The sequence below is a fragment of the Xenopus laevis genome, chromosome 5L, assembly GCF_017654675.1.
Source record: "Xenopus laevis strain J_2021 chromosome 5L, Xenopus_laevis_v10.1, whole genome shotgun sequence".
Classification (NCBI taxonomy): Eukaryota; Metazoa; Chordata; class Amphibia; order Anura; family Pipidae; genus Xenopus; species Xenopus laevis.
The window spans coordinates 94158278-94185732 of record NC_054379.1 but is presented as its reverse complement, the minus strand read 5'-3'; the positions used below and the strand labels follow the sequence as shown (position 1 = coordinate 94185732).

Genomic DNA, 27455 nt, shown 5'->3' with positions numbered 1-27455 from the left:
ATATATATATATTTAAGACATATATTTAAGGTTATATGTTATTTTTTTTAAGCTACTTTAGTCAAATATATATATATATATATATATATATATATATATATATATATATATATATTTATATATATATATATATATATATATATAATATTTTACTAAAGTAGTTTAAAAAAATAACATATAACCTTGACTGAATTTCTATGTTTAAATCTCCAATTCAGCATGAGTTGTAGCTAAGAAATGTTTATATCAAGTGCTTGATATGTTGTACATGATAATGCAATAACCATCTTATCAAATGCTATAGTCTGCTGACACTATATTCTTATACTATTCTTACACTATATTTGCTGATGACAGGGGGAACATTATGTTGGTTGGAGCAGTAGGCTCTCACTTATCCACCCTTGTGAAAATGGCTCTCTATGTTGCGGACATACCTCTTCATGCACTGGATACATCAAGTCACAGTAACTTTATTAATAGTTTAAAATCAGCAATCCAGATTTCTGCTGTAGAAGGAAAACCAACAGCCATCATGTTAACGGTGAGTCATTTTCAGTATTTTTATTTGATCTTATCTTATTATTCTCAAATTAGTATGTATGATGTATTATTATATTATTATTTTATGTAGTAGTAGTAGTCTAATGTCTAGATATGGACAATGAGAACAGTAACCTTTTACTAGTCCCAGGATCCTCCTTAATGGGTCTATGTTGTCATGGATCTCTCTCTAGTCCATTCCTCTTTCCACATTACTTTCACAAGATACCCTTTGCAGTGGGCATTTGCTTATGAACCTGGCTCACTTGTATAACATTTGTGGGGGTTTAATAGCTGCATCAAAGCAATCAGATAGGGTCCTATAACCGCTATACAGAGAGCTTAGAATTTTTTTTTTGCAGGGATAGCAACATAAAGTGACTCATGAAGCTGACATGGAAATATAACCAAACTTCTCTAAGCCCCTTAGTATCTGCCAAACTGAATTGATATTAAATTAATTAGTTAATTAGTGATCTACTCTTCAATATTCGACCTATATCTTTTCCATCAGAAATTAATTACAGAGTTTAACAACTGTAATTATTGTATTATTGCAGTCAGTCTTCTGCTCTCTTTTGTAGTAGGATTATTGCCTGCTTTGATTTAATGGTAATTATACGTCTGCTATGTGCAATTATGTGAAAATTACAGTAAACATAAAAGGCCAGTATTATCAAATTCAGCTCTCTGCTATTAGCCTATTATTTCCAAATGTTCCATGCATTTATTTCTAGAATACAAAAGACGTTATTTTATCTATGTATATATGACAAAATAGGAGATGTAGTCTGGTCTCCTTAAATTTAACATTTTATATTAAGGGGCCTTTTCATGAAGCCTTGTTTTTTTTTTTTGGTCAAGTTTTTAAATGGGAAAACTCACATTTTTAGAGGAAATTGACAATTGACAAATGTCAATTATAATGATTATATACATAACCAAATGTTATGTCATTTAGAAAGAAAAAAAAACATAACTTTGTTACTTTGTTACTTTTTGTTAATTTTTTCTTAATTAAACTGTTTTATTTGCACAATGTTAGCAGATTTGTATACAAAAATGACAATTTACATGCATACGTTCAGTAGGTTACAGGCTACAGCTCAAATATAATATCTTCAAAGTATGAATGCCCAAAGCCAAATCCTATCTTTCTCTATTACATCATATCAAGTTTGTATTTGCTTGCCTTTTAAGCATTTGGTTTAAGAATGGTGAAAGGAGGTGCTTATATGTTGGTTATGCACATAAGTTGATCAAACTATGGCGTAAGGTATTAAAAGAGACAATGATTGGGTTGTTACTGTGTCTACATTGCAGTATTTATGGGGTAAAGGCAATCTAAACATATGTGTAGCATGCTTGGGACTTAGTGCTAAGCATATAGTGCTAACATTTAGGGGCAGATTTATCAAGGGTCGAATTTCGAAGGTAAAAATACTTCGAAATTCGACCATCGAATTGGAATACTTCGACTTCGAACACCGAAGTCGAAGTTTTTTTACATCGAAATTGGCCATTTGCGGTGGAAGTAAAGTCATTCGATCGAACGATGAAATCCTTCGAATCAAATGATTTGAAGGATTTCAAACATCAATCAAATGATTTTTCTTCAACTTCAAAAAAAATGCTGTAGAAGGTCCCCATAGGCTTACATAGCACTTCGGCAGGTTTAATTTGGCGAAGTATTGAAATCGAATTTTTTTTAAAGAGACTGTACTTCGATTATCGAATGGTCAAATATTTGTAATATTTTACTTCGAATCAAAGTCAAAGTCGTGGTATCCTATTCGATGGTCGAATTATCCAAAAAATTACTTTGAATTTTGAATTTTTTTTACTATGAAATTTCCCTCAAATCCAATTCGACCCTTGATAAATCTGCGCCTTAGGGTCTGAGATTATCTTTCAGCAGGGTGGTGTACACCCTATGATGCATGAATCTGTCTGCAATTTAAACTTTAAAATTAAACTTTTAGAAATTTAAACAAACATAGAGAAAGGAAGAAGTTTCAAAGATGTAAAAATGAAAGGAAGAGAAAAGAAAAGGTGGAGATTAAGAAATTAGTTTGTCACTTAACCACATAGATGTTAGGCAGAGAGTGATAACAAATGACAGAGATAAGCATATAGTTCGTATAGTTTGCAATGCAAGTCTTGCAATCCATCTATATAGTTATAGTCATAGCATAGTCCCATTTATTTATTAACCTATAATACACAAAAGCCATGAATATCTTGTAAATTATATCCATATAAACGGTGAGTTCTGATGTCATTTCTGTCACATGACTCACTGAAATTTGTGTATTATAATAAATGAAAAACCCCAGTTGTAAAATATGAGAATATTAGAAGTTACCTCGGAGTTCCATGACCTGTATAAAAACACTCGGCCTTCAGCCTTGTGCTTTTATATGGTCATGGAACGCCTTGGTAACTTATAATATCCTTATATTTTACAAGGGGGGTACTTTATTCACTATATTAAACACAATTTATAACAATTCAACAGCATAGGCACAGTGCAGAAACTTGGTATTGACCAAGGTCCTAAAGAAATACCACTTGTGTCATATATTTTGGCGTATTAGTTCACAGAGCAGTGCAATGGCAAGGTGTGGGAGTATATTTTAATGTAGGGTTGGTTATGAAGTGGTTGATTAGACATAGTTTCAAGTGGTTTCAAGGGTTTCTTTTATTCATTTTCCACTCCGCATCGATAATTGTTCCCCCTCCTCCATCAAAGGGGTAACTAGCTTACATATGTAGTGGCAGTGGCAGATTGAACTGATGTGATGGTATATACAGTATGACCATTTTGTGGTCTGTAAGTCTTCAAGCTGTAGTTTGCCTTTGAGCTCTCCCTGCAATTTTGATAGCCTATCAGTTTGGAACCTGTAGCTGTTGTCGCTTATTAGTGTGGTGTTTAAACATAACTTTGTTAGGTCAGATTTTTACCTTCTGTAGTATGAAAAATAGAAAGCAGCTGACTATTGTTTGGGGGAGTGATATGGGTCAAGTAAGCAGTTAATTATATCAACATACATTGGTTTTTTTAATTGCTGAAATTTGCTCTACATTCTATATAGTTATCCTGTGCTAAGAGACTTGAGCAAGGGTTATTTGGCTTATCTGGTAGTGCACTACTGATTTTCTTATTATTTAAACTGACTCTAGTACTTAAATATAGGAGTTAGCAGTTAAATAACTACTATCTCTTCATATGCACCATGCTACAGGCACAGGAACTGGATATTGAAAGCTACGTAGATGCCATTAACAGCCTGCTGATATGTGGAGAGTATGCACCATTGTTTAGCAGTGAAGAAATGAATGATCTTCTGCAGGTACTGTAACTACCTACTTACGTCAAGGTTAAACCAACATAACCAGTGGGGCACAGTGATACCCATGTCATCTGCCAGCCAGGAGCATGTTCATTGAAAACCAGGACCTTATTGTAGTTCTCCTTTAATTGGGTAAAATGCAGCTCTAAGGGGGTTATCAAAGGTTGTGTTTGTGAGGTTTATTCTACCTCGAATAAACTCACAACTTGAATGTTTGCTTATTTATGAAAAAAACAGAATGTAAAAAACTCGATTGAATGTAATCAGTGAAAAAAAACTTGAATACCTTGAATTGAAAAACCCAAAAATCATGGAGGCTAAAAACATCTTCAAATGGTTCAAGGGACCTTTGCCATTGACTTCTACATGACCTCGATAGGTTTTAGCTGGACTATTTTTGAATTCAGGCTTTTTTGCAGCTTCTGGGCATAATAAATCTTGAAACATTTTAGTTTTTTTTTATCCCAAAAAGTTTTTTTACGGAAAAACACAACTCAACCTTTAATAAATAACCCCTTAAGTGTGATAATAGGGGCAGCAATTTTTAAGAAGAAATAGCAGGAGTATAGAAGGCTTGGTGGGGTCCTGACTATTGCCCAGTATCAGAAAGGTTAAAGGGCCTGAGGAAGAGTAATCATTGTTTACAAAAACCCTGCCGGAACCTGAATGGCAGCTTCCATGGTTATAGAATATAGAATTTTTTTGCAAATACAGCTTAACAGTAGAATATTTTAGAATGTATATGAAGCCATTTAATTTTCCTTTAAAATGAAGATTTATAGTCAGATGAATCTAGATATTGGAAATTTTCATGCATTCATAATAACCTTTTCACTAAGGGTTTGAATATTGGGTTTGTTTTTTATCAAATTGGATTAGTTGTGTTTGTACTATGATATTAAATGTAAGGACATGTTCTAAGGCTTGCGTTTATATATTTTATTATTATATTAAAATACACACTTTTTTTATGGATACACTTTGCTTAATTAACAAAGTAGATTTTTATTAATGTAAAGGTCACAATAAAAATATTCCAAATAAATAAACAAAATATTTGTTACACTTCACTACATAGAAAATCTTAATATGGTGTATTTTTTGGATTTATGAATGTCTTGATTTTTGTTAGGTTCTTGGTCCAGCTTTAAGGAGGAAACACCCCCATCTTAGTCTTGACCCAGCCAAGTACCTTGTCTCCCAAGTGAAATCACATCTCCGTATTATAGTATGCCTGTCTCCTAACCATTCTCTCCTGAAGACTGCTATAAAGTAAGTATGACAGTTCCAGTGATACAGATACTGGGAATTTCCTAGTTATATCACTGGAGGTTACTAAGACTGTACTAAGACTGTGAATGAGCTTTCTGGTGGATTATACTTATCCTAAATGAAGCACTTCCATCTATTTTCTTATGTTCAGTTCTTTACCTAACACAGTGGGTCCTGGATAAAGACAAAGTTCAAGTAAAGTTGTAATGCAGACACAAAAATACATATGTTCCTTTTGCAGGAAGTTTCCAGGATTTTTAAGTGGCTGCCAGATGATATGGGTAGACACCTGGTCACAGGAAGCCATTCATAGAGAATCAAAGCATTACATTACGCAACACGAGATCATGGGATCCCACACGGATGACATGAAGTAAGATATTTATCCTTGCATATTGTGAAGAAAGAAAACCTTTAGCAGTATTCAAATAGAAGAAACATTATTATCTCATCTAAAAGTATATTTGCTAATGTTTAGTTGTATTCTGTTTCCTTAGGGAAAGTGTTGCTTTGGCCATTTCCCTAATCCATAGATATATGCTTGAAGAAAATGGGCAACTTCCATGGGTTAAAGGTAGCTCTTGGGCCCTGATCAACACACAGATGGAGGGGGCAGAGACAAGTGATGGCAATTTTCCACATTGTAAAGAAATCATTCAGGTAAAGGATGTTGGTCATTACTCTATTGTAATGCTACTCTTAACTGCATAAAAATATCCCAGTTACCGTGTGCACTATTGTTATAACCCGTGCGTATCTTTCACTGCAGGAAAGGATGATGATCTTATCAACAGGAAAGAATCAAATGACTGATAACGTTTTTATTGGACCAAACACACTAAAAATCTTCCTAGATAACTTTAAATTCATTTTCTTAAAGAAAATGGAAGAAATGAATAAAGAAATCAGCCAATTAAAGTAAGTATTTTGTGGATTTTGTGGATTGTGATTGTTGAAGGTAGGAATGTGCATGTATGTATACCGCGCCATGCATAAGTATTATCCCCTAGGAATTTTCATTGGCATTTTACCATGTGATATACAAAACATACTTGACACTGAATGTGCTAAATATTCTTTATTGTGACATAAATGTTAATGAAACAAAAATGTAGGCGTTTATTACTGTATGCAAGTTTTCGCCCCACCCAAGTAAATACTTGGTAGAACTGCTGTTACAGCTGTGAAGCTTTTGGGGTCAAGTCTCTTTCTCTGTGGCAAGCAAGGGATAGGGTCAATTGGTGAACAGTCTTACTGATTCCTGATTAAAGTCTGACTGAGTAATTGTTAAGACTTTTAGGTAATACAGTGAAGCATTGGTTGTGTGCTCTGCTTGAAGGTAAATTCATGCCCCAGTCTTAGATCTTTTGCTGACTGACACAATTTATCCTCTAGATTTCCCTCTATCCATCTTGCCCTCAGTCCTGCCCACTTAGAAGTCCTTAGTGATACACAACATAATGATACTTCCACCATGGACATTGGAGACAGTGTTCTCCAGGAGGCAGGGTGGTGAGCAGTGCTGCCTTTCTACAACACATAGCATTTTGTGCTAAAACAATACAGTTTTTCTCTTACCCCAGGGTTTCTTTTTTTCCTTGTTTGTTTGTGCAGACATTGATATGGATTTTTTTCCACCATGTATCTAGGACATGACTCTCCAATGAATGGTTTCTTCCATCTTATCTGTGGATCTCAGCTCCTTCAGTGTTTGCTTTGCTGGTTTTACTTACCTGCTTACAGAATCTGTGCATAGTTATGATTCAGTATGCCATAGCTGGGGGCCGATTCACTAACTTCGAGTGAAGGATTCGAAGTTAAAAAACTTCAAATTTCAACGGTTTTTTTGGGCTACTTCGACCATGGAATAGGCTACTTTGACCTTCGACTATGACTTCGAATCGAAGGATTCGTAGTCAAAATCGTTAGACTATTCGACCATTCGATAGTCGAAGTACTGTCTCTTTAAAAAATACTTTGACCCCCTAGTTCGCCATCTAAAAGCTACCGAAGTCAATGTTAGCCTATGGGGAAGGTCCCCATAGGCTTGGCTAACTTTTTTTGATCAAAGGATATTCCTTCGATCGTTGGATTTAAATCCTTCAAATCGTTCGATTCGAAGGATTTAATCGTTCGATCCAAGGAATAATCCTTTGATCGTTCGATCGAACTATCTGTGCTAAATCCTTCGACTTCAATATTCGAAGTCGAAGGATTTCAATTCCTAGTTGAATATCGAGGGTTAATTAACCCTCGATATTCGACCCTTAGTGAATCGGCCCCTTAGTGTATTTCTGAACCCTAATATACCTTATACTGTATTTGAAAATGATCAGACCAGTGGGATCAGACCAGTGGGAGATGTCTTGTAGAGATTTGAGTGCATTGTTGGATTTTTCCACAGGGGTGCAATAAAAACACTGGATGAAACAAGGACAGAGGCAAGAGAGACTCAAGAAACTCTAAAAGTAATTGGTAAAGACTACGAGGAAGCACAAGCTACAGCAGCAGATGTTTTAAATAAACTCATCACCAAAACCTCAATATTGGAGAGATTAAAGGCTGAGCTTGGTGAGTTATGCTACTGTATGTTGAATTAAACCAATTAATACTCTAAATCTAACATAGAGTCTCGGGGCCTTTACCTTAATGAGACCCAAAAAACAGAATCAAAGAATTCAGTATTAAACATGTTTGACTCATAGAGTTGCCAGTAAGGTTACACGAGAGCTGATAAAACTCATGGACACCATACAGTATATAGTGCTAGATTGCAGCCTTATATTACTGTCCCCAATAATCCCATTTAAATAGAAACTGCTAAAAAAAATGCACCATGCAGAACTGTGATAAAATCTATGAAAGAGTCGCCCAAAGCTAATCCTTTATCTACACACATTTATGCAAAATGGAGTTTGCCAGGCTGTGCAGAAATCTACTACAGAACTGTATTTGGTATACTGTATTTCATAAGCTTTTTAAATGGAATGGTTGATTTGGTAACATTGCAATTTGGTGTATATTTATAGCTGGGCAGAAATGAGTCCACTCTGCAACACGTCTAAATTATTACTGAGTAGCTATGCAGGATATGCATACATGCTATTATCCTGTGTTAAAAACAAATTTTGCAAGGCCATGTTGATATATATGTGTGTGTGTGTATATATATATATATATATATATATATACAGTATATATATATATATATATATACAGTATATATATATATATATATATATATATATATATATATATATATACATACATATATATATATATATATATATATATATATATATATATATATATATATATATATATATATATATACAGTTATATATACAGTTAGGTCCATAAATATTTGGACAGACAACTTTACTTTGGTTCTGTATATTACCAGAATTAATTTTAAATGAAACAACTCAGATGCAGTTGAACTGCAGACTTTCAGCTTTAATTCAGTGGGTTGAACAAAAAGATTGCATAAAAATGTGAGGAACTAAAGCCTTTTTTTAACATAATCACTTCATTTCAGGGGCTCAAAAGTAATTGGACGCTGACTCAAAGGCTATTTCATGGGCAGGTGTGGGCAATTCCTTCGTTATATTCGTTATGAAGCAGATAAAAGCTCTGGAGTTGCTTTTTGCTACATACTAAAAAGCACTTAGTCATTAGCTTCTACATGCAAACCATATTAGGAATAGTTCACATATTTGTAATAAACTTATTGGTATAAAAGGTACACTTTTTAATGAAGATCTTGACTTTCCCCATAGTCAGGAATGCAACAGATAAAAGCAATAAAAAGCTTAAAAATTATTGTAAAAACAAACTATTCCTTTTACCAACTAAATTATTTGCTCACACTCTGCTCAATGGTGCATGTAGGTATAGGGAAGCTACACTACATTCATCAGAATTGCCTGATGTCTCTGGCATTAGCCTGCAGTAAAACAATAAGAAATAAGTCTCCAGAGCTAAAAAATTTAGTAAAAACCATCCTTTATAGAAACTACAAAAAACAATATAAAAAAGCTAAATCACAGTACTAAATGTTCACAGGCATGCTCTTTTTAAGACCATTAAACAATTTTCAGAAGCCAAACTTCCTTTTCTGTGTGTCCAAATATAAATAATTACAAACATCTTTAATTATAATAGAAATCATATCTTTAATATAGTGAAAATTCAGTTGTACATCCTCTGATTTTAAGTTTTTTTTTGTGGTCCTACCAATATACAGGAACCTGTTATCTAGAATACTTGGAACATGGGTATTTCTAGATAAGGGAATTTGGAACTCCATACTTTAAGGGGTTATTTATCAAAAGTTGAGTTTTAGAGGTTTGTGAGGTTTTTTATGCCTTGAATGAACTCACAACTCGAATATTTTTCGATTTAAGAAAAAACTAGAATGGAAAAAACTTGAATCAGTGAGTTCGGGTGAACAACCCAAAAACTCGAATGAATAGAGTTTTCCACAGGAAAAACTCAAATTGCTAGAATTAATTGAATTTTCAAGCAAAACTCACCGGAAAAAACCCGAACATCATAAAGGCTATTAACATCTTCAGATGGTTCAAGGGACCTCTGCCACTGACTTCTACATGACCTCGACAGGTTTTAGAGGTGTATTTTCAGATTCTTTAACAAAAACCCAGAGTTTTTTTTAATAAAAAAATTTGAGTATTTGACTGAAACTACCCCCTTAAAACTAGATTTTTTTTTAGGAAAATACAACTTGACCTTTGATAAATCTGCCCCTAAGTCTTCTGGATAACAGGTTTCTGGATTACGGATCCTATTCCTGTATAATGCATAATGCATTTCCCTGATTTAACATTCCCAAATGTTACACCATTTTTCCCTGATTCCCTGAAAAATGTAAAATGTCTTTTACATTTTCTCTGCAGAATTATATTAAAATATTTATAATCAAATAAAATCTTGCTCTCATTTGCAAAAAATAATACTTTTTACACAGGCATTGGAGACAAGAATCTCCAGATTTTTCTCTCACAGAATGACAGTGATCTCGATGTACTGCAAGAAGATGACGCTTTACTGAAAGAAGGTATTCTCTTTAAATCTGAATAGATTTCTTGCAATCAGTATTCTGTGATAAGTTGCCACTATAAATCATTCTTGGGTTTAGTTGTTTTCTTTATCATTTCTGTGTAATGATACTCTTCATATATATTTGTCTTGTGAAATTCCTATAGGGTAATGTGAAAACATAAAGCTTCTTAAAGGGTTAAATGTCAAAGTATGCATGGGGAAAAAATGCAGGACTCTTTACCCAAAAAAAATTAAATTTTAAACATAATAGGTCCCATACCAGTTAACACAAAATATAGCATTAGCAATAATCGAAGTTTTGAAACCAACGTAATCTTTTTCCATAGACACTCTTGATGAATATGATGAGGTATTTATTCGCATGAAGGAGGCCAATAAAAAATCACACCTAAATGAGATACTGCAGAAGATAGAGAAGGCACAAAATGATCTGAATGATGTAAGAAATAACTTAAAAGTCACCAAAAGCCAGGTAAAACTATTTTCTTTTTAACAATAGACATTTGATCAGTATATGTAATATTTAAAGGAAAACTATACCCCCAAAATGAACACTTAAGCAACAGATAGTTCATATCATATTAAGTGGCATATTAAAGAATCTCACCAAACTGGAATATATATTTAAGTAAATATTGCCCTTTTACATCTCTTGCCTTGAGCCACCATTTTGTGATGGTCTGTGTGCTGCCTCAGAGATCACCTGACCAGAAATACTTCAACTCTAACTGTAACAGGAAGAAGTGTGGAAGCAAAAGACACAACTCTGTCTGTTAATTGGCTCATGTGACCTAACATGTATGGTTTGTTGGTATGTTTGTGAGCACAGTGAATCCTACGATCCCGGGGGCGGCCCTAATTTTTTAAAATGGCAATTTTCTATTTATGATTACCCAATGGCACATACTACTAGAAAAGTATATTATTATGAAAATGGTTTATTTACATGAAGCAGGATTTTACATATGAGCTGTTTTATGCAATATCTTTTTATAGAGACCTACATTGTTTGGAGGTATAGTTTTCCTTTAAAGCAAATACAGGTAATTTTGCCAGGCTATCCCGTGGGTGGTACCGTACATGTTGTAAATAAATAAGCCCTCTTGGCTTTTTCCACTTAATCATCTGGACTTTCTGATGTTTATAAAATGTTTGTATTTCTGTTTGAAAACAATGTGCAATACTTGGTAGAACTTTTTGATTTTAAGAAAAATGTTTTGATGACAACTATTTAGCATTTTCTTAATTCTGACCCTTCTACTTCATTAACAGTCTTTATATTTTCAATCAAGATTCTCTTTTTATGCTTAAATTAATATTGTCTAAACGATGCAGTAACAGGTTATGTGTATAGACTTTATTTCAGATGTACACATATATTTCTGTTTCTTAACTGAACTTGTTTACTGATTCAGTCAATTGGTTTCCTTTTAGGTAATGCACTGGTGCACTAAAGTGGACAAAGCCTGCACCGAGAGACTTGTAAGGTGCCAGAATCCTCCATATCTAGTTGCTCAGGTGAGCTCAGGTTGTCTTCATTTTCTTCAGCTCTCCAGCAATTTAATTATTCCATGGTTGATAAGTAATCGGTGATAAACAGGAAGAGAAAACTGTGTGGCCCTGTAGGACATGAAAGTATGTGAAATAAAATATAATATTGAGGCTAAGCAGGATAAATACTAGAGAACAGAGTCCTCCTGATTCCAATATTTAGCAGCTAAAATAATTTACTGAGCTATAGTAAATCTGGTTTATATTTTAGTAACTTAAAAGGGCTTTAAAGGGCACCTGTTGAGCAAAATTATTATCCCCAACCAAAGGTGTGGGCTAATAGAGCCCACACTCCGGCTGGGGATAACAGTCGTTTTTTTTTTTTTAATTGCCCCTTCCAGTTCTAGGACACTCCCACCAGGAGCGAGCTCCCCGTACAAGTGGCCATATTGTACATAGCCCATGTGCATAATGCACTTCTGATGTCACGCGCATGTACATAATGAGCAAGTCGTAGCATTCGCTCATTATGCGCATGTGTGCCCCAACATGGCCACTCGTACGAGGAGCTCCCCTTCCGGTGCGGGAGGTCTACAGCAGCCGGGAGCAATTTAAAAAAAAAAAAAAAACGGAGTCCAAGCTCTATTTGCCAGCTCCTTTGGTTGGGGTAATATATTTCCCAATAGACACCCTTTAAAGTTTAGCAGAAAGTTACTAAAATATGAACCAGTTTTACAATAGCTCAGTAACTTTTCCACAGGTAACTTAGCTACTAAATTTTGGAATCAGGAGGACTCTGTTCTCTAGTATTTATCCTGCTGAGCCTCAATATTGGCAATGCTCCAGACATAAAGTCAAATAGACAAAAATGGGAGGAAGAACACTTTCAAGCAGAACTTTTGGGTCTACCACTCGAGGCAGCAGATTCAAGTATCATCCAGTGCTGGCATACAACCAACCTACAGGGCTTATTTCAGGTTCTGTAACTAATAACTGTATTGAAGCTAGCAGTTATAACAAGAGGCTTTTCTCTGTGCTTTTTTTTAATATAGTAGGACACAACACAGAAGACACCTTGCATTAATAAGGCCCATTCCAAACTAGAAGCCCTTCTCATGCACTTACAGCTTGTACCAAGTCCCCTATTTTTTGTTCCTGAGGTTGATATTCTCAAGAAATAACACACAGCCTACTAATATTAGCACATATAAAATCTATGTAACCTAAGGTACCCTTCTGATTTATTTTAAGTGTTGCCTCATGTGTACAAAGTAAGGTGCTGCATTTGTTGTCGTGTTTAATTAACATTTTTGTTTACAAACGTGTGTTCTTTTCTCACAGATTTTAGAAATGGCTTTGGTTATGGTTGCTTGTCTTCCAAAAAATGAAAACATGAACGATCTACCCAGATCTCCTGCACACTCATTTGAAAATGCAGCTAACAGAAATAGCAAGTTTCAGCCTTCACCCCTTGGAAAATCATCACCACGGAAAGGTATCATACTACTAATGTATTGTATATGTATTTCCTGTAATGTAATATATGTTTTTCCTCTTTTTGAAAATTAATTATTTGCATGTATATCTCGAAAGCTTATTGTTTTTTATGCAATAGTATAGGTTTCTGATGATCAAGTATTGCCTTATGGATCTTAGAATATATATTGGTCAAATATTTTTTGTAAAAATACAGATGTACTCTTAGTCACCAGCAGTCACTGTAGTGATCTATAATTGCTTAATTACATACGTGGAAAAAGCCCATCAAAGTTATCCTACTTTTCTTTTTATTATTTTATACATCATTGGCTTGTTAGTATTGACGTGTTATATGTCTGTTCCTTATTTAAATGCAAATGTTTTAGAGTTCTTTGGGGAAATACTGGGGCTCATTTATAAACACTGGGCAAATTTGCACCTGGGCAGTAACCCATGGCAACCAATCAGTGATTAGATTTTTTCAGCCAGCTGCAGGTTGAGCACTGAAAGCAATCATCTGATTGGTTGCCATGGGTTACTGCCCAGGTGCAAATTTGCCCGGTGTTTATAAATGACCCCCTATCTTTTATATTTAGATGATAGTTATAAAAAATTAATCAAACATAAATTCCCTTTACCTTTTGACTGCAGGTACAAGGGATCCTATTGATAAAGTAGACAGAGCCAAATGGAAGACTTTGCAATACTATGTAGGAGATACCAGCAAGTTTGTTGACTTAATACATCAGTAAGTTCAGTTATTGTCCTCTGATATTCTGTAGCATTTTAATTCCCTTAGGTGTCTAGAATTGAGTATTACAAATAATTTAACTAAAGATACGTTGACCAGGATGATTGTTAAAAGACAGGATCTATGCATTTGTAAGCCATTTTGGCCAAGTTGTTCCAAGGAAAACTATACCCCCAAACAATGTAGGTCTCTATAAAAAGATATTGCATAAAACAAACAGATTCCTTAATATGATGTAAACTATCTGTCGCTTAAGTGTTCTTTTTGGGGGTATAGTTTTCCTTTAAAGGAATTGTTCAGTGTAAAAATAAAAACTGGGTAAATAGATAGGCTGCGCAAAATAAAACATGTTTCTAATATAGTTAGTTAGCCAAAAATGTAATGTATAAAGGCTGGAGCGATTTGACGTATAACATGTCAGTCGGGACACTACTTCCTGCTTTTCAGCTCTCTTGGTTTACACTGACTAGTTACCCTGGCTACCAGGCAGTAACCAATCAGAGACTTGAGGGGGAGCCACATGGGTCATATCTGTTGCTTGTGAATCTAAGCTGAATGCTGAGGATCAATTACAAACTCACTGAACAGAAATGTCCCATGTGGCCCCCTTCAAGTCGCTGACTAACTCAGAGTTATAGAGCTGAAAAGCAGGAAGTTGGATTCTGGCTGTTTTATTAGACATCCAGTCACTCCAGCCTTTATATATTACATTTTTGGCTAACTAACTATATTAGAAACATTTTTTATTTTGCACAGCCTATCTATTTACACAGTTTTTATTTTCACACTGAACTATTCCTTTAAGATCTGTTTTTTTTAGCCACAGGATGTATATTTTGGATTTGCCTGTGTTTGGCCAGCAGTACTGTAGGTTTCAGGATGAGATAAGTAGTTAACTCTGGATGTTTAGTAGATTAATAAAATTGAAACTTTTATTATTAAACAACTGTTTGGACACGTTGATGTGGAAAAGCCATATAACTTATTGTAAAAAAAGGCCTTCCATGAAACAGACAATAATTACATTTATTTAATTTTCCCCAGAAAGGAAACTTTTTGTATTGAATGTTAAAATGTAAAATTCTCTAAACTTACAGAGTATACTGTATATTATTTTATAATTAGAATTGCTAAACTTGAAGATGGACTTCCAGATCAGACTCTGAAAGATGTAGAAATGTATCTTGGAAGAGCAAGAGAAGGTTCCCAAGGAGTAACCGGTGAAGGATCCTTGCTTGAAAATGCTTCTCCACGTGAGTATAATAATACCAGTCGGCATGTAAATGCAAACTGAACATTCATTTTGACAGTAGTTTTTTGTTTGTTATAACAAGTTTTATTTTCTAATTGCAATTCTGTTTTTTTGTGTATACACTGAGATTAATAACAATGACTTTTCCTTCCTGACTGCATTCCACTGCTGCTGACGCTGTGAGCCCAATTAAGTGAATATTTAAGCCTGCCCCCTCCAATGTCCTGGGCTGGATCATAGTGATATTAGCTTGACCAATCCTCCCAAGTATCCTGTCTGAGTATCCTGTATTTCCTATATCCCAGTTTCCTGAAGTCTTTGTCTCCTGGAATCTAGAGAGCTCATTCCTGCACTGTCCTTTTTTATTCTCCAACTCCTTGGTCCTTGGTCTGTTATCTTGATTTCTGCTTGTCTGCCACCTGCCCTGAGTTTCTGTTGTTTCATGAATTGTGTTTGCTTGCTGACTTGCCCAGACCAATTGCCTATATTTGGACTTGTTTTTCTGTCAGATAATTATACACAGAGGTTCTTGTTTTTTTCAGTATTTATTATTAAATCTTTTTTTCAAATGTACAGTTCTTGTCAAGCCTTTCTAATGTTTGCGCCTGGTTATTCAGCACATTGGCTTCCATCAGCTAGTTCAACTAGCACAGAATTTGAATTAAAATAAACAGAGCATGAAACTATTTTAATGCTAAAATCACTACATGTATTTATGTTGTACAGATACACAGTGATCAATTAAACCTGTATTTGTTGCACTGTGACTCAGTATATTAAATCAGTTTAAAGCCTTCTAAACGTTAGCTGTAATATATATTCCTGCAAAATACAGCACTCAACAGGTCGTGTGCAAACAATCATAAGGTTTTTCAATTTTTGTTTTCATAGATGCAACACCCCAGTCCATCACACCAGCTAAAAAGTATTTCCCCCCAGACAGTAGCAAAACAAAAGACGCCAGGAGAGGAGGAATAACTATTGCAGCAGCACGGTACAGCTCTGAAGATGCAGCCACTTTAGTAGCATTTATTGTTGCCATTGTGGAGTACACTAGACTTTGTGTACCCCTGAAAGAGTGTCTCAAGAGACTATCTGATCTAGAAAGGGAAAAGGAGGAACTTAGTCTGAAAGAGGAGCAGATCTCTGTTGTAAGTACCAAAACAGATCTTTTGAATCTCTCTATGAGATGTGGTTGACCATTATTTTTTGGAACCCAGTAATGCCAAATGATCTAAAAAAATTTAAAAAAATAGGACAGGTCTAGTAAATAGTCCCGTCGATGACCAAAGCATTTCTTAATTCTTAACATTAACAGGAAATACAATTTTGTCAGACCTCGCTCATTTGCTGGTAGATATGTTCCTTATTTACATCAAGTTTACATAAGTCATACAGTAGATTAAGCTATTACATTTTTAACATTCTAAGCATGTTTATAACAGGTTATAAATTTGAATCAACTATTTTCTCAAAACTGAAAATAAGCTTCATCACACTTACTGTAAATAAAGAAATGTTCTAGATATAATCAATTAACAGTTCTAACCCTTTCTGAAATAAAGTTACTCTTCACTATCATCCACTCAGCATCTGTTTCTGATCATTCTCTCTTCAGGCAGGAGTTGGGAGTCTGATAGTGAATCAGACTGTTGGGTCTAATATAGCCTTTGGGGGAGCTGCTTTTGCCTAAAAGATGAACTAGAGCTCACTGTTTTACAATCGCCAGAAATCCTGTCTCTCTACATGCAGGGCTTGTGGCAAAGTCAGTTATTTTGTTAGATTTTCTCTGTGCTGGAATTTGAGTGAGCTTTAAAACATCTGTTAGAAAAGAGAGACTCATTAAAAGATATATTAGATCTTACAATCAATATCTGACTCCCCACTGAGGGAGGGATAGTGAAGATAAACTTGATGATCACTATAGTTCCTCTTTAATAAAATGTGTTACGCTGAAATGGGATGTTTAGAAATATGTTGTATAACACTAAAATACATGCTTGCTAATAAAGGGAAGTGATCCCTCAGAACAATACATTACATTTAATGTGCAAAATGAATGTGGTTGTTTATCTTTACAATAACTTTTAGTATGATGTAGAGAGTGATTGTGGGATTGTGAGACATGTTGCAATTAATTTTCATTTTTAGTATTTATGGTTTTTGAGTCATTTAGTGTTTTATTCAGCAGTTTGCAATAGGAGACAGTAATATGAATAGGAGAGGGCCTGAATAAAAAGTAGCAATAACAATGCATTTGTAGCCTTAGAGAGCATTTGTTTTTTAGAGGGGATCAGTGACCCAGATTTGAAAGCTGGAAATAGTCAGGAGAAGAAGGCAAATAATTAAAAAACTATAAATAAAAAAAATGAAGGCCAGTTGAAAAGTTGCTTAGAATTGGCCATTAGTGATGGGCGAATTTGCGCCGTTTCGCTTTGCCGAAAAATTAGCGAATTTCGCGCGAAATTTGCGAAACGGCGAAAAATTCACGAAACGGCGCCGGCGTCTCCTTTTTGCCGCCGGCGCCCGTTTTTTCGACGCCGGCGCCCGTTTTTGGTGCCGGCGAATTTTTGTTGCGAATTTTCGCGGGCGTTTCGCGAATTTATTCGCTTGTGGTGAAATGCGGAAATTCGCCGCAAATTGGCCGCAAATTTGCGCCTGGCGAATAAATTCGCCCATCACTATTGGCCATTCTATAACATACTAAATGTTAATATAAATGTGAACCACCCCTTTAAATATGTTGAGTCCTATTATGTGTAAATGCAGTCTGTGCGGTACTGTAACCTTTTCTACATGTATTTTAGGTGGCAACTAAAAGCCCAGAGGAAGAGCTTCCAGTAGTCCATGAACAAACACTTAATACACTCACTGCAGAAGATTTCCCCTCTCTTCAGACTGAGGTAGAAACTGAATAGTCTGGGTGGTTTTGTGGAGATATAATACCCTATACAGAGAAGGTTGCTTGATGATATTATATTCTAGAAGATGTACAGGTATAGGAATCTTTTATTCAAAAATTACTGGAAGGCCATCTGAGTCCATTTTAAAGAGGAACTATCGCGAACATGAGAATTTAATATAAGCTTCATCATGCTGAAATAAGAAACATTCTAAATACAAACAATATAATATTCTGCATCGTTTCTGAAATAATCAAGTTTATCTTCACTATTCCTCTCTCAGCATCTGTTTCTCTTCATTCTGTCTTCATGCAGCAGTTGGGTGTCAGATTGAAGTCATTGACAGTTAGATCCAATATATCTTATATGGGGCGGGGGCTTCCTTTCCTAGCAGATGTATTAGAGCTCACTCAAATAACTGATTACAGTACAAACAAAATCGAACAAAATAATTGCCTTTTGTACAAATCCTGCATGTAGAGAGACATGATGTCTGGTGATTTTAAAAAAGTGAGCTCTAATACATCTTCTAGGCAAAAGAAGCCCCCCTATAAGATATATTGGATGTAACTGTCAATTAATATCTGACACCCAAATGCTGCATAAAAACAGAATGAAGAGACACAGATGATGAGAGAGGGATTCTGAAGATACACTGATTATTTCAGAAATGGAACAGAATTTGTAATTGATTGTATTTAGGAAAACCTGGTATTTCAGCATGCTGAAGCTTATATCAAATTTTCATTTTTGCGATAGTTCCCCTTTAAGCAAATAATTATGATTTAAAAAACATATTTCCAATTTTTCTTTATTAATAAAACAGTACAATCTTATTGGGTTTATTTCATGTTCCCAAGCATTCCAGATAACAGTCCCATACCTGTATAAATGTTATTGTGTAATATATATGATTTCATAGTCTATCTGAAAAACTATTTTTAATTTTATTCCCTTTTAATTGCAAAAATTATTTAAGGTAGGTAATTTGCAGATACTGTATATGAGTCACTTGGGACCTAATCACTTGTGTTTGTATTGCTTTCTACAATGTTAATGGGTGCACATTATGTTTTGGTTGAGGGTAATTACAATTATCATTGGGGGTGCTCCCAATTTTCTTTGAAATTTCTCTAAAGTTATAAGAGTTTTATCTGATATCATATAATCTGGTTTATTTTCTTCCATGGTTTTCTATGTTGTAAGTTAACCTGCTGGATCTTCAATGCTAGTGTTAGAGGAGATAGATTGTTTCCTATCTCATGTTGCTTGATAATTTGTGCAAAAATTAGAGAGCTGTGAGTAATATAACATTTTATTTTCCTTGACATTTGTTTGTTTAAGTTGCACTCATCTACATTTTAATGCCCCCTCCCCAGAATGCTCAAGATCTCCATAGACCTCTTTGTATGACATCATTTTTAAGAATTTTCTCCATAAACATGTGAAAGAATAGAAAAGTGGGCTATGGCATGGAAAATCTTGGACAGTCCTGTAATACATTGTTTTGATAGAAACATCAATTCAAATGGCAGACAGACATGGCTTTTAACAAAGCAGTTATGTTTACAAATAACTTTTTTAATCATTGGATATTTTTAACTAACATATATTGACATTTCATGGAATTACATTATGCCCCCTCCCAACAAAAGTGTTTTTCATTTTTTCAAGTTGACATTCCCTTACTATAGTAATAAAGTCAGGTTAATGGGAATTATTATCTTTTGCAGGTTGAACAGCTGCATGAGCAATATGATGTTGCTGTGAGTCGTAAACACCAATTAGGGGTGGAGCTGCATTCACGGCAGGAAAGGCTTTTGGCTGCTCTGGACATGTTGGAAAGGTAAGTCACATTTCTGAGCTCAGACTTTACATTATATAATGTTACCCATTAACCTTAAAATAAGGTTTCAAACATATTGACAGATAATGCCTATGTCTAAATCTCAAAATATCTTTTGTCTGTTTCTCCATCATGAAGTTCAGGAAAACATCTGGCTTATTATGGAGAAAAATACCTCTATGCCTTCAATGTCCCTTAGATATTTATTTCTTTTTACAATGTGAAGATTAACACAGGATTAATATAAGTTATGTTAAGAAGCAATGTTTAATGAAATCGAAGGAAAAGTAGTTAAACACACACACACACACACACTAAGTTATTAATTAATGAAGTAATAGAATGTAATGACCTTGCTGTCTGGAGCTCACAACAAATATAGAAAGTACAAAAAGTATATACGTCAGGCTTGGTTCATTGTACTTAACTGTTTCACTAATGTTGTGCATTTATGGATGTTTTCTGTTTAACATTTGTATTTAGGCTGAAAATAAAGGAGAAGGAATGGAGAAAAACAGTGGAAGAGAGCAGCATTACGGAACTACTTACCAATTGTGTGCTAGCTGCAGCCTTTCTCACCTACTGCCCAGCTCTTAGTTTTGGTAGCAGGTACTAAGGGGAAAATGTTTGAAATCCATAGTTAAGGGGTTAAGTCATTAGCACATTCTAAAACATGAAATAGCTGTTATATTATTTTCTGTTTTCTTACCACAGCAATGTAACATAAGAAAAGTTCTGCATTTAAAAATCTTACTACTATGTTTGATTTGTTAGTTTGTCTTCCTCTGGGAGTGATGAGAGGAAGGCATTTTAACCTTAGTAAACATGATAGAGTGATATATTTTATTGTGTTGAATTAACTCAAACACCAGTTCATCTAGAAGACTAAAGAAGCATTTTGTAATTAAATACCTAAAAGCAGCATTCACATATAAAACATCATGAGTTTGACAAAGTGAAAGTGAAAATTTTAAAAGATATTTCTGTTTCCTACAAAATGCTTTTCTTCCTGTTTTAATTGCAGAATGAGGGTAAGAGGATTGCTTTTCAAATTCTGTGAAAGATGTGGGCTTCCCATGCCTCAACGCATGCTTCTAAATGATTTTTCACTCATGCAGTTTCTACACACTCAGGTACAGCATCCAAAGTGATCTATAATCTATAATTCTTCTATCTATATAGAAAAAATATCTAATTTCAAATATTTTGTTCATGTCATCCTTGCATAAAATAACATAAAAGTGAGTAATACAGTAAATGGCAGTGTTTTAGGGATTTCCTTAGTTGCGAAGGAGTTGGGGATTTTTGTGCATAACAAGCTGTATAATTCCAGGCAGTGTCATTCTGTGGCTACTAAAGCAAACAAAGTATTTTGTTTAATTTTGGGCCCCAGTCCTTGAGAAGGATATTAATAAGCTGAGAGAGTGTATAGACATGCAACTAAACTGATTAAAGCAAGAGAAGAATTAAAGAAACTATGAGAAAAGACTGCCAAGGTTGGCATTGGGCTTGTTTTCTCTAGAGAAAGGGTGCTTTCAAGACATGATTACTCTTTACACTTACATTAGAGCACATTATAGACAGATAGTGGAGATCTTAAAGGGGTAGTTTGCCTTTAAGTTAACTTTAGTAAGTATTGAACACCCTATTTTAGCAACTTTTCAATAGGTCTTCATTTTTTTTATTTTTCATAGTTTTTTAATTATTTGCCTTCCTCATTTTCTTGCTTTAGCTTTCACATGTGGGGTCACTGACCCCCAGCAGCCAAGAAATGACTACTCTCTAAGAAACAAATGCTTTGTTATTGTTACTTTGTATTATTTATGTTTCTATTCAAGACATCCCCTGTTTATTTTTCATTCTCTCAATAAAATCAAAAAAGCTCAATAATTTAAAAAAGATCCATTGTAATTTTTTTTTAGCATAGCACCATCTGCATTAGTGATCTGTGGGGCGACCCGTAAAGGGTTTATATAGTCAGGTGGGTTCTGTCCCACATTTGCACACAGGATTTGCGGGTTGTGCAATATACATTCATTACCAATTGTCTATGGTTTTTAAGTTGTTTGTATATGTACGTATTGCTATTAAAAGCAGTGTTTGTCAGTTCCTTTCTATTTTCTACACTGGTGGCTCAGACTATTGATATAATGTAAGACAAGGAAGCTGATTAACAGACCTGTCTTTACTGGGGAACTAAGACTTTTGCAATATTGTTTAAAAAGTAACAACTAGGAGTTAGACAAATGCTGCTTTCAATAGCAATTGTTTTTACAAATAACATTAAAAGCACTGAAAATATTTAATACATGTATATTGGAAAGTTGCTTATAATTATGTTTTCTTTTATAAGGCAAATTTTTATTTTGGGATTGCCTTGCCCTTTAAGGCTGAACTTTAATTTGAAACCGTGCAATTGGTTCTGAACTTCTGCCCCTTTAAAAGCCAAATTAACTATGTACTATCCATGTAAAGCATTGTTTCATTTATCAATGGTTCTTTGCTTTACTTCATAAATTAGAGCATACATTTCTGCCAGAGAAAGTAACAGTATTTACAACATTTATTCATATAGAAGTTTGGGCTCAAATTTATTCTGTAAAGGTGGCCATACACGGGCAGATAAAGCTGCCGATATCGGTCGTTTGGACCGATTTGACAGCTTATCTGCCCGTGTATGGGGGCTTCCGACGGGTCTTCCCGATTGATATCTGGCCACGATATCGATCGGGAAGGTTGGATTTTTACCCGACCGACCCGTCAGAGCCCCTTGGCGCATCGTAATTCGATTGTTCGGCCATACGGCCGAACGTTCGAATTACCCCCGATATAGCCATGCAGTTAGTGGCATATCGGGGAAAGATCCGCTCGTTTGGCGATGTCGCCAAACGAGCGGATCTTTGAGTCTATGGCCACCTTAACAGTCAAGATTGAATTCAAATAGTCAAGTATTCTTTTAATATGTAATGAATATTAACTTATTTAGATTGAAATAAAGGCAATGGAGGCAAGAGGCCTTCTTGTTGACCCACTTTCATTGGACAACTCCTGCATACTTCGCAACATAAATGGCAACAATGCCTGGGTCCTAGTGTGTGACCCAACTGGTCAAGCTGTAGAGTGGATACGTGGACACCTCCGAGAAGCAAGCGTAGAAGTAATGCACCATGTAAGTATGTGATGATTAAAAGCAAGACTACAGAAATCACTATTTAATGAAAAAAGTAGGCTAATTCAATGAAACTACAGTAAATACCAGTCATGGTTTTCAAACAAAGTTGCTACTTTAGATAAAAATATCTAATGTGGTAGTAAGGAGTGTGCAGTTCGGTCTCTGTCCATTGAACATTTAAAACACATTAGTGTTTCTTAAATATGTTATTCTAGTATCCAAAATATGTTCTTTATTAATTAAGTTTACTGTACCCTATATGTGAAGAAATATGGTGAAATATTCTTATTTGTCATAAGATGATCCCAGATAGGCTGAGGTGAGCATGTAGATTGAAAGGATATTGGTGCAATTTAGTCAAAGAGGTAGCATTTCAAGCCCTTCCTTCTAGACCCATGTTAGATTAGAGCATCCCTTGGCTTAGATTGCAGAGCAGTAAAAACATATCCATAATAGTAAATTTTTTAGTTATATACGGCATATAAATAGATGATAGATAGATGATAGATAGGTTATGAGTTATTTTTCCATAAATCACACATTTTTGAGCTCTGAATGTTTCTTTCATTTTAGTATTTGACTTCTGAGCTGGACACGTGTCTGACTGATGGGCAAACTCTCCTGCTCACCTACTGTGATGTTAGGGCTCTTCCCCAGGATCTCAGATTCATGCAGCTTCTTCGTTCAAAAAGAGAATTCCAGCACCATAAAGTTCCTTTTAAAATGATGGTAAGTGCAAATGTATGTCTGTAATTCACTTTATGATACATAGTAAATAATAATGTTGCTTCTGCAGCTAGTAGTTTTATAAATGTTTTAAAATTCCTTTTTAGAAAAGATAGGCTATCTGCAATTCTTTAGCCCAACTTCTGGGCCAGAACTAGGCAGGCAGAAGAGGAACTTGCCTAAGGCGCAATGGTGGTAGAGCACTAGGCATCTATCTCTTCTGTCCTAATCCGGGTCCTCGTTCCACCACTGCCACTCATCACCATGCACAGGAAGGAGGTGAGGTGGCAGACTGGGTTCCTTAGGCATCTGGCCAGCTTGACCTGGCTCTTCTTAACTTTCACTAAACATTCTGTAAAAACAAAAACGATTATTTAGGAATATATGCTATGGGTAAATTAAATTGTTCTATGTAGCTCCTATGTTTATTAATGAACTGCAGTGTTCCACCACTATATTCATCCTGTTTACAAAGTAGACAAGTATCTAATTTTTCCTAAAAAGTCCTAACCTAACTCTGTGTTCTTTTGAAGTTTGCAGAGCATGAAGTAGAGTGCCACCCCAGTTTCCAAATTTATCTACACACCACCAGCATGCCTGATGAAATACCAGCAGAAGTGGCTTCCTTTTGCACAATACTTTCCTTCTACCAGGATCAAGAGAGATTAGTGGAAGAGCTCTTAGACCGATTTGTAAAGCAAGAGAAACCCAGGCTAAGAGAAGAGTATTTACACCTGAAACAGGTCTTGGCAATCGTATCTATATTCAATTCATACTTACTTTAAAATCTGCAAAGATTTCTTTTTGTCCATTTTAATTATGATCGAAAAATTAAAGGGATACTGTCGTGGAAAAAAAATGTTTTTTACAAAATGTATCAGTTAATAGTGCTACTACAGCAGAATCCTGCATTGAAATCCGTTTTTCAAAACAAGAAATGGATTTTTTTATATCTAATTTTAAAATTTGCTATGGGGCTAGACATTTTGACATTTCCCAGCTGCCCTCAGGTCATGTGACTTGTGCTCTGATAGACTTCAGTCACACTTTACTGCTGCACTGCAAGTTGGAGTGATGTCATTACCCCTCCCTCCTACAAGCTGCTGTAATGGAAATAGAGCCTTGTCTGCTGAGCCTGTCAATTGAACAATAGGCAGGAATCAAGATAAGCTCTCACTGACACCACTTCAGAAGGACTGAAATAAGATTGTCCTGTGATCACTGCCCCCACTTACGTTTAAAAAATAAATATATATATACACAGGAGTACACTCCCAGGACTGATGACAGGGAATAGAAAAAAGGATAAAATAAGGACATACTTGAAACCCAGGAAAACTTAGGAGGAAGTCTAGGAAGGGTTAAAATAGTTTATGAAAAGGAGGCAGTAAGTAGTTAATGTAAACAGAAGTATTGCAGGCAGGAAAGGAGCAAGGTCTGTGTGAGGTGGATAGCAGAGGGAACTCACAGCTCCTTTACCTCATCTAGTAACCAGTAAAACTAACTAGGAAGGCAGCAAGGAGAGAAAGTTCCCCCCTCCAAAGGAATGCAGAGATCAAACTTACAGAACGGTAGGAGCTTTGATAGTGTCTGTGGGAGGAGGGGCTGCTAGTGCAGCTGTAGAGCAGGACGTAGGAAAGTGAAAGTAATTGCTTCCCTGCAAACCATGTGACCTCTCTCCTCCAAACATCACACGCATGGGCAGAGAGGGGAGGGGGAGCGTACAGCTAGATTCTCATGTCGTAGTGCGACCTGGCTTTTCATTACAGAGTGGCTGCCTCCAAGCACACAGGTAATGCTGTGCCTGCTGTTAGAGCAGCACAGGATGAATGTGTAATGAGCAGAAATGGAAGCCCCCATGACAAAATACAAACTAAAATAATTTATGCATGGATTTGTGGATTAACATTTTATTTGCCAGACAGTGTTTATGGATGTGTGTTTTTTATAAAAATGGAAAAAAAAAAAAAAAAAGTTTAAAATGACGACAGATTCCCTTTAAGGATAGTAGCTGTCAGGAATTATGATCAATATGGGAAGGGTAATGGATTTACTGCAAAAACAGATAAAAAAAAGAGGCACAACACTGTTTGGTAGTTTTTCTTGTATATCTGCAGCAATAAGAGGGTCAACTAAAGGGGTAGTAATATAGCTCAGAATGCAACAGACCTAAAAAGGTCTGTCCTCATTTTAAACTATATCTAACTGATTCTGATTTTTTTCAAAACTGACAGTCTGGTAATGAGGTGGACAATTAGGACAGCAAAGGGGAAAAGCTGAAATTCAGCAGCAGGACTGGGATTGCTCTGTTTACATAACTGTGGATAACTGACATTTTGGATGGATACAGAACTGTTTTTGTTATAATTGTGTTGTTTGTTCCATTTTTAAAAATGCTTGCTTAACTTTTGCTATTTTGCTGGGTTTTTTTTTTGTCCAACAGTGATAGTAAATTATAACAGCCACTTTGTCTCCAAAATCCTTTGGTGATTAGATGCCATCCATCCAAACCACTTTTCATTTTGCAGGAATGCTTGGAGAGCATGGTGACACTTTCTTCTTTGGAAGGAAAAATTCTAGCCAGCCTGCAGAATGATGGCTCCCTCCTGAGAAGCCTCTCTGTGACTAAGAAGTTGGGGGACCTTAAAATGCAGCATGAAGAAGCTACAGAAATGTATGAAAAACTTTATACAGTCATTTAGCTCTGACTGGAGCTGGTTATTTATACATGCATTCTGCCCCAGCAGGGATTTTTAGAGGTTTTTGACTCTTGTAGCTACACTATATGGACAAAAGTATCCAGACACATTTTTTGGCCAGAAGTATCTAGACTTAGGAACTAAAATGACAAGTTGGAATACTAACTGCCAAGTACAAAGCGGTTTCTGTAAGCATCATTAGCACAAGAGTAGAGGCTGTTAATGGAGGACCAGCTATATAGTAATACGTTTGGTTTGGGAAATAGATGCAGAGGCAGGCACCTGCACACATTTTGCCACTTTTTAAAATAGTTTTGTCAGCCTTGATTCAGCAATTCACATCTAGGCAGTGCTTATTTTAAAGCATCACTGATTATTTAACACTTTTAGTGACAGGATTCCAGTTTGTTATACATTTTATGGCAACAAATTTTTTTCAGGTACATGATGAATCTTGCTTTGGAAAGGAACTTGCTACATGCCAGAGAGGGGTTCCGAACTATAGCTTTGCGGGGAGCTGTAATGTTTGACACAGCTAGAAAGCTTCACCAGCTCAACCAAATGTATGACATCAGCTTTAGTCAACTGATGGATCTCTATGATATATCTGTGGCACATTCAGAAAGGTGGGCCCCTTACGTTCCTTATTTTACTAAATATATAGAAGAGAACTGCTGTACATTGTATATGTATTTATATATTTTTTCTTTCCTTAAGATATTCAATCAAAGGTGTCATAGCTTGTGTGACAAGCAACATATTCTCATATATTTCAAGGTCTTTGTTGGAGAAAGACAGAATGGTTTATGCATTAGTAGTCACCTTTGAAGTAAGCATTTTCAGACAAGAACTAATTTTCTATAAGTTTACTATAGTATCTGTATGA

The 27455-nt window shown here is 35.4% G+C and overlaps 1 protein-coding gene across 1 annotated transcript in view; it reads left to right on the top strand.

The window, feature by feature from the left end:
• Positions 1–27455, top strand: part of LOC108704151 (dynein heavy chain 5, axonemal) — a 132351-nt gene that overhangs the window by 91416 nt on the left and 13480 nt on the right. Inside the window, exons 68-91 of the mRNA XM_018240559.2 lie at positions 358–544; positions 3789–3896; positions 5029–5168; positions 5410–5541; positions 5666–5828; positions 5938–6086; positions 7573–7739; positions 10156–10245; positions 10577–10722; positions 11685–11768; positions 13083–13236; positions 13872–13968; positions 15097–15224; positions 16115–16374; positions 18031–18126; positions 19860–19972; positions 20456–20581; positions 20997–21105; positions 22959–23141; positions 23718–23873; positions 24404–24613; positions 26399–26544; positions 27010–27195; positions 27287–27398. Of these exons, the coding sequence (XP_018096048.2) occupies positions 358–544; positions 3789–3896; positions 5029–5168; positions 5410–5541; positions 5666–5828; positions 5938–6086; positions 7573–7739; positions 10156–10245; positions 10577–10722; positions 11685–11768; positions 13083–13236; positions 13872–13968; positions 15097–15224; positions 16115–16374; positions 18031–18126; positions 19860–19972; positions 20456–20581; positions 20997–21105; positions 22959–23141; positions 23718–23873; positions 24404–24613; positions 26399–26544; positions 27010–27195; positions 27287–27398 (3442 nt within the window). The remainder of the gene's footprint in view (positions 1–357; positions 545–3788; positions 3897–5028; positions 5169–5409; positions 5542–5665; positions 5829–5937; positions 6087–7572; positions 7740–10155; positions 10246–10576; positions 10723–11684; positions 11769–13082; positions 13237–13871; positions 13969–15096; positions 15225–16114; positions 16375–18030; positions 18127–19859; positions 19973–20455; positions 20582–20996; positions 21106–22958; positions 23142–23717; positions 23874–24403; positions 24614–26398; positions 26545–27009; positions 27196–27286; positions 27399–27455) is intronic.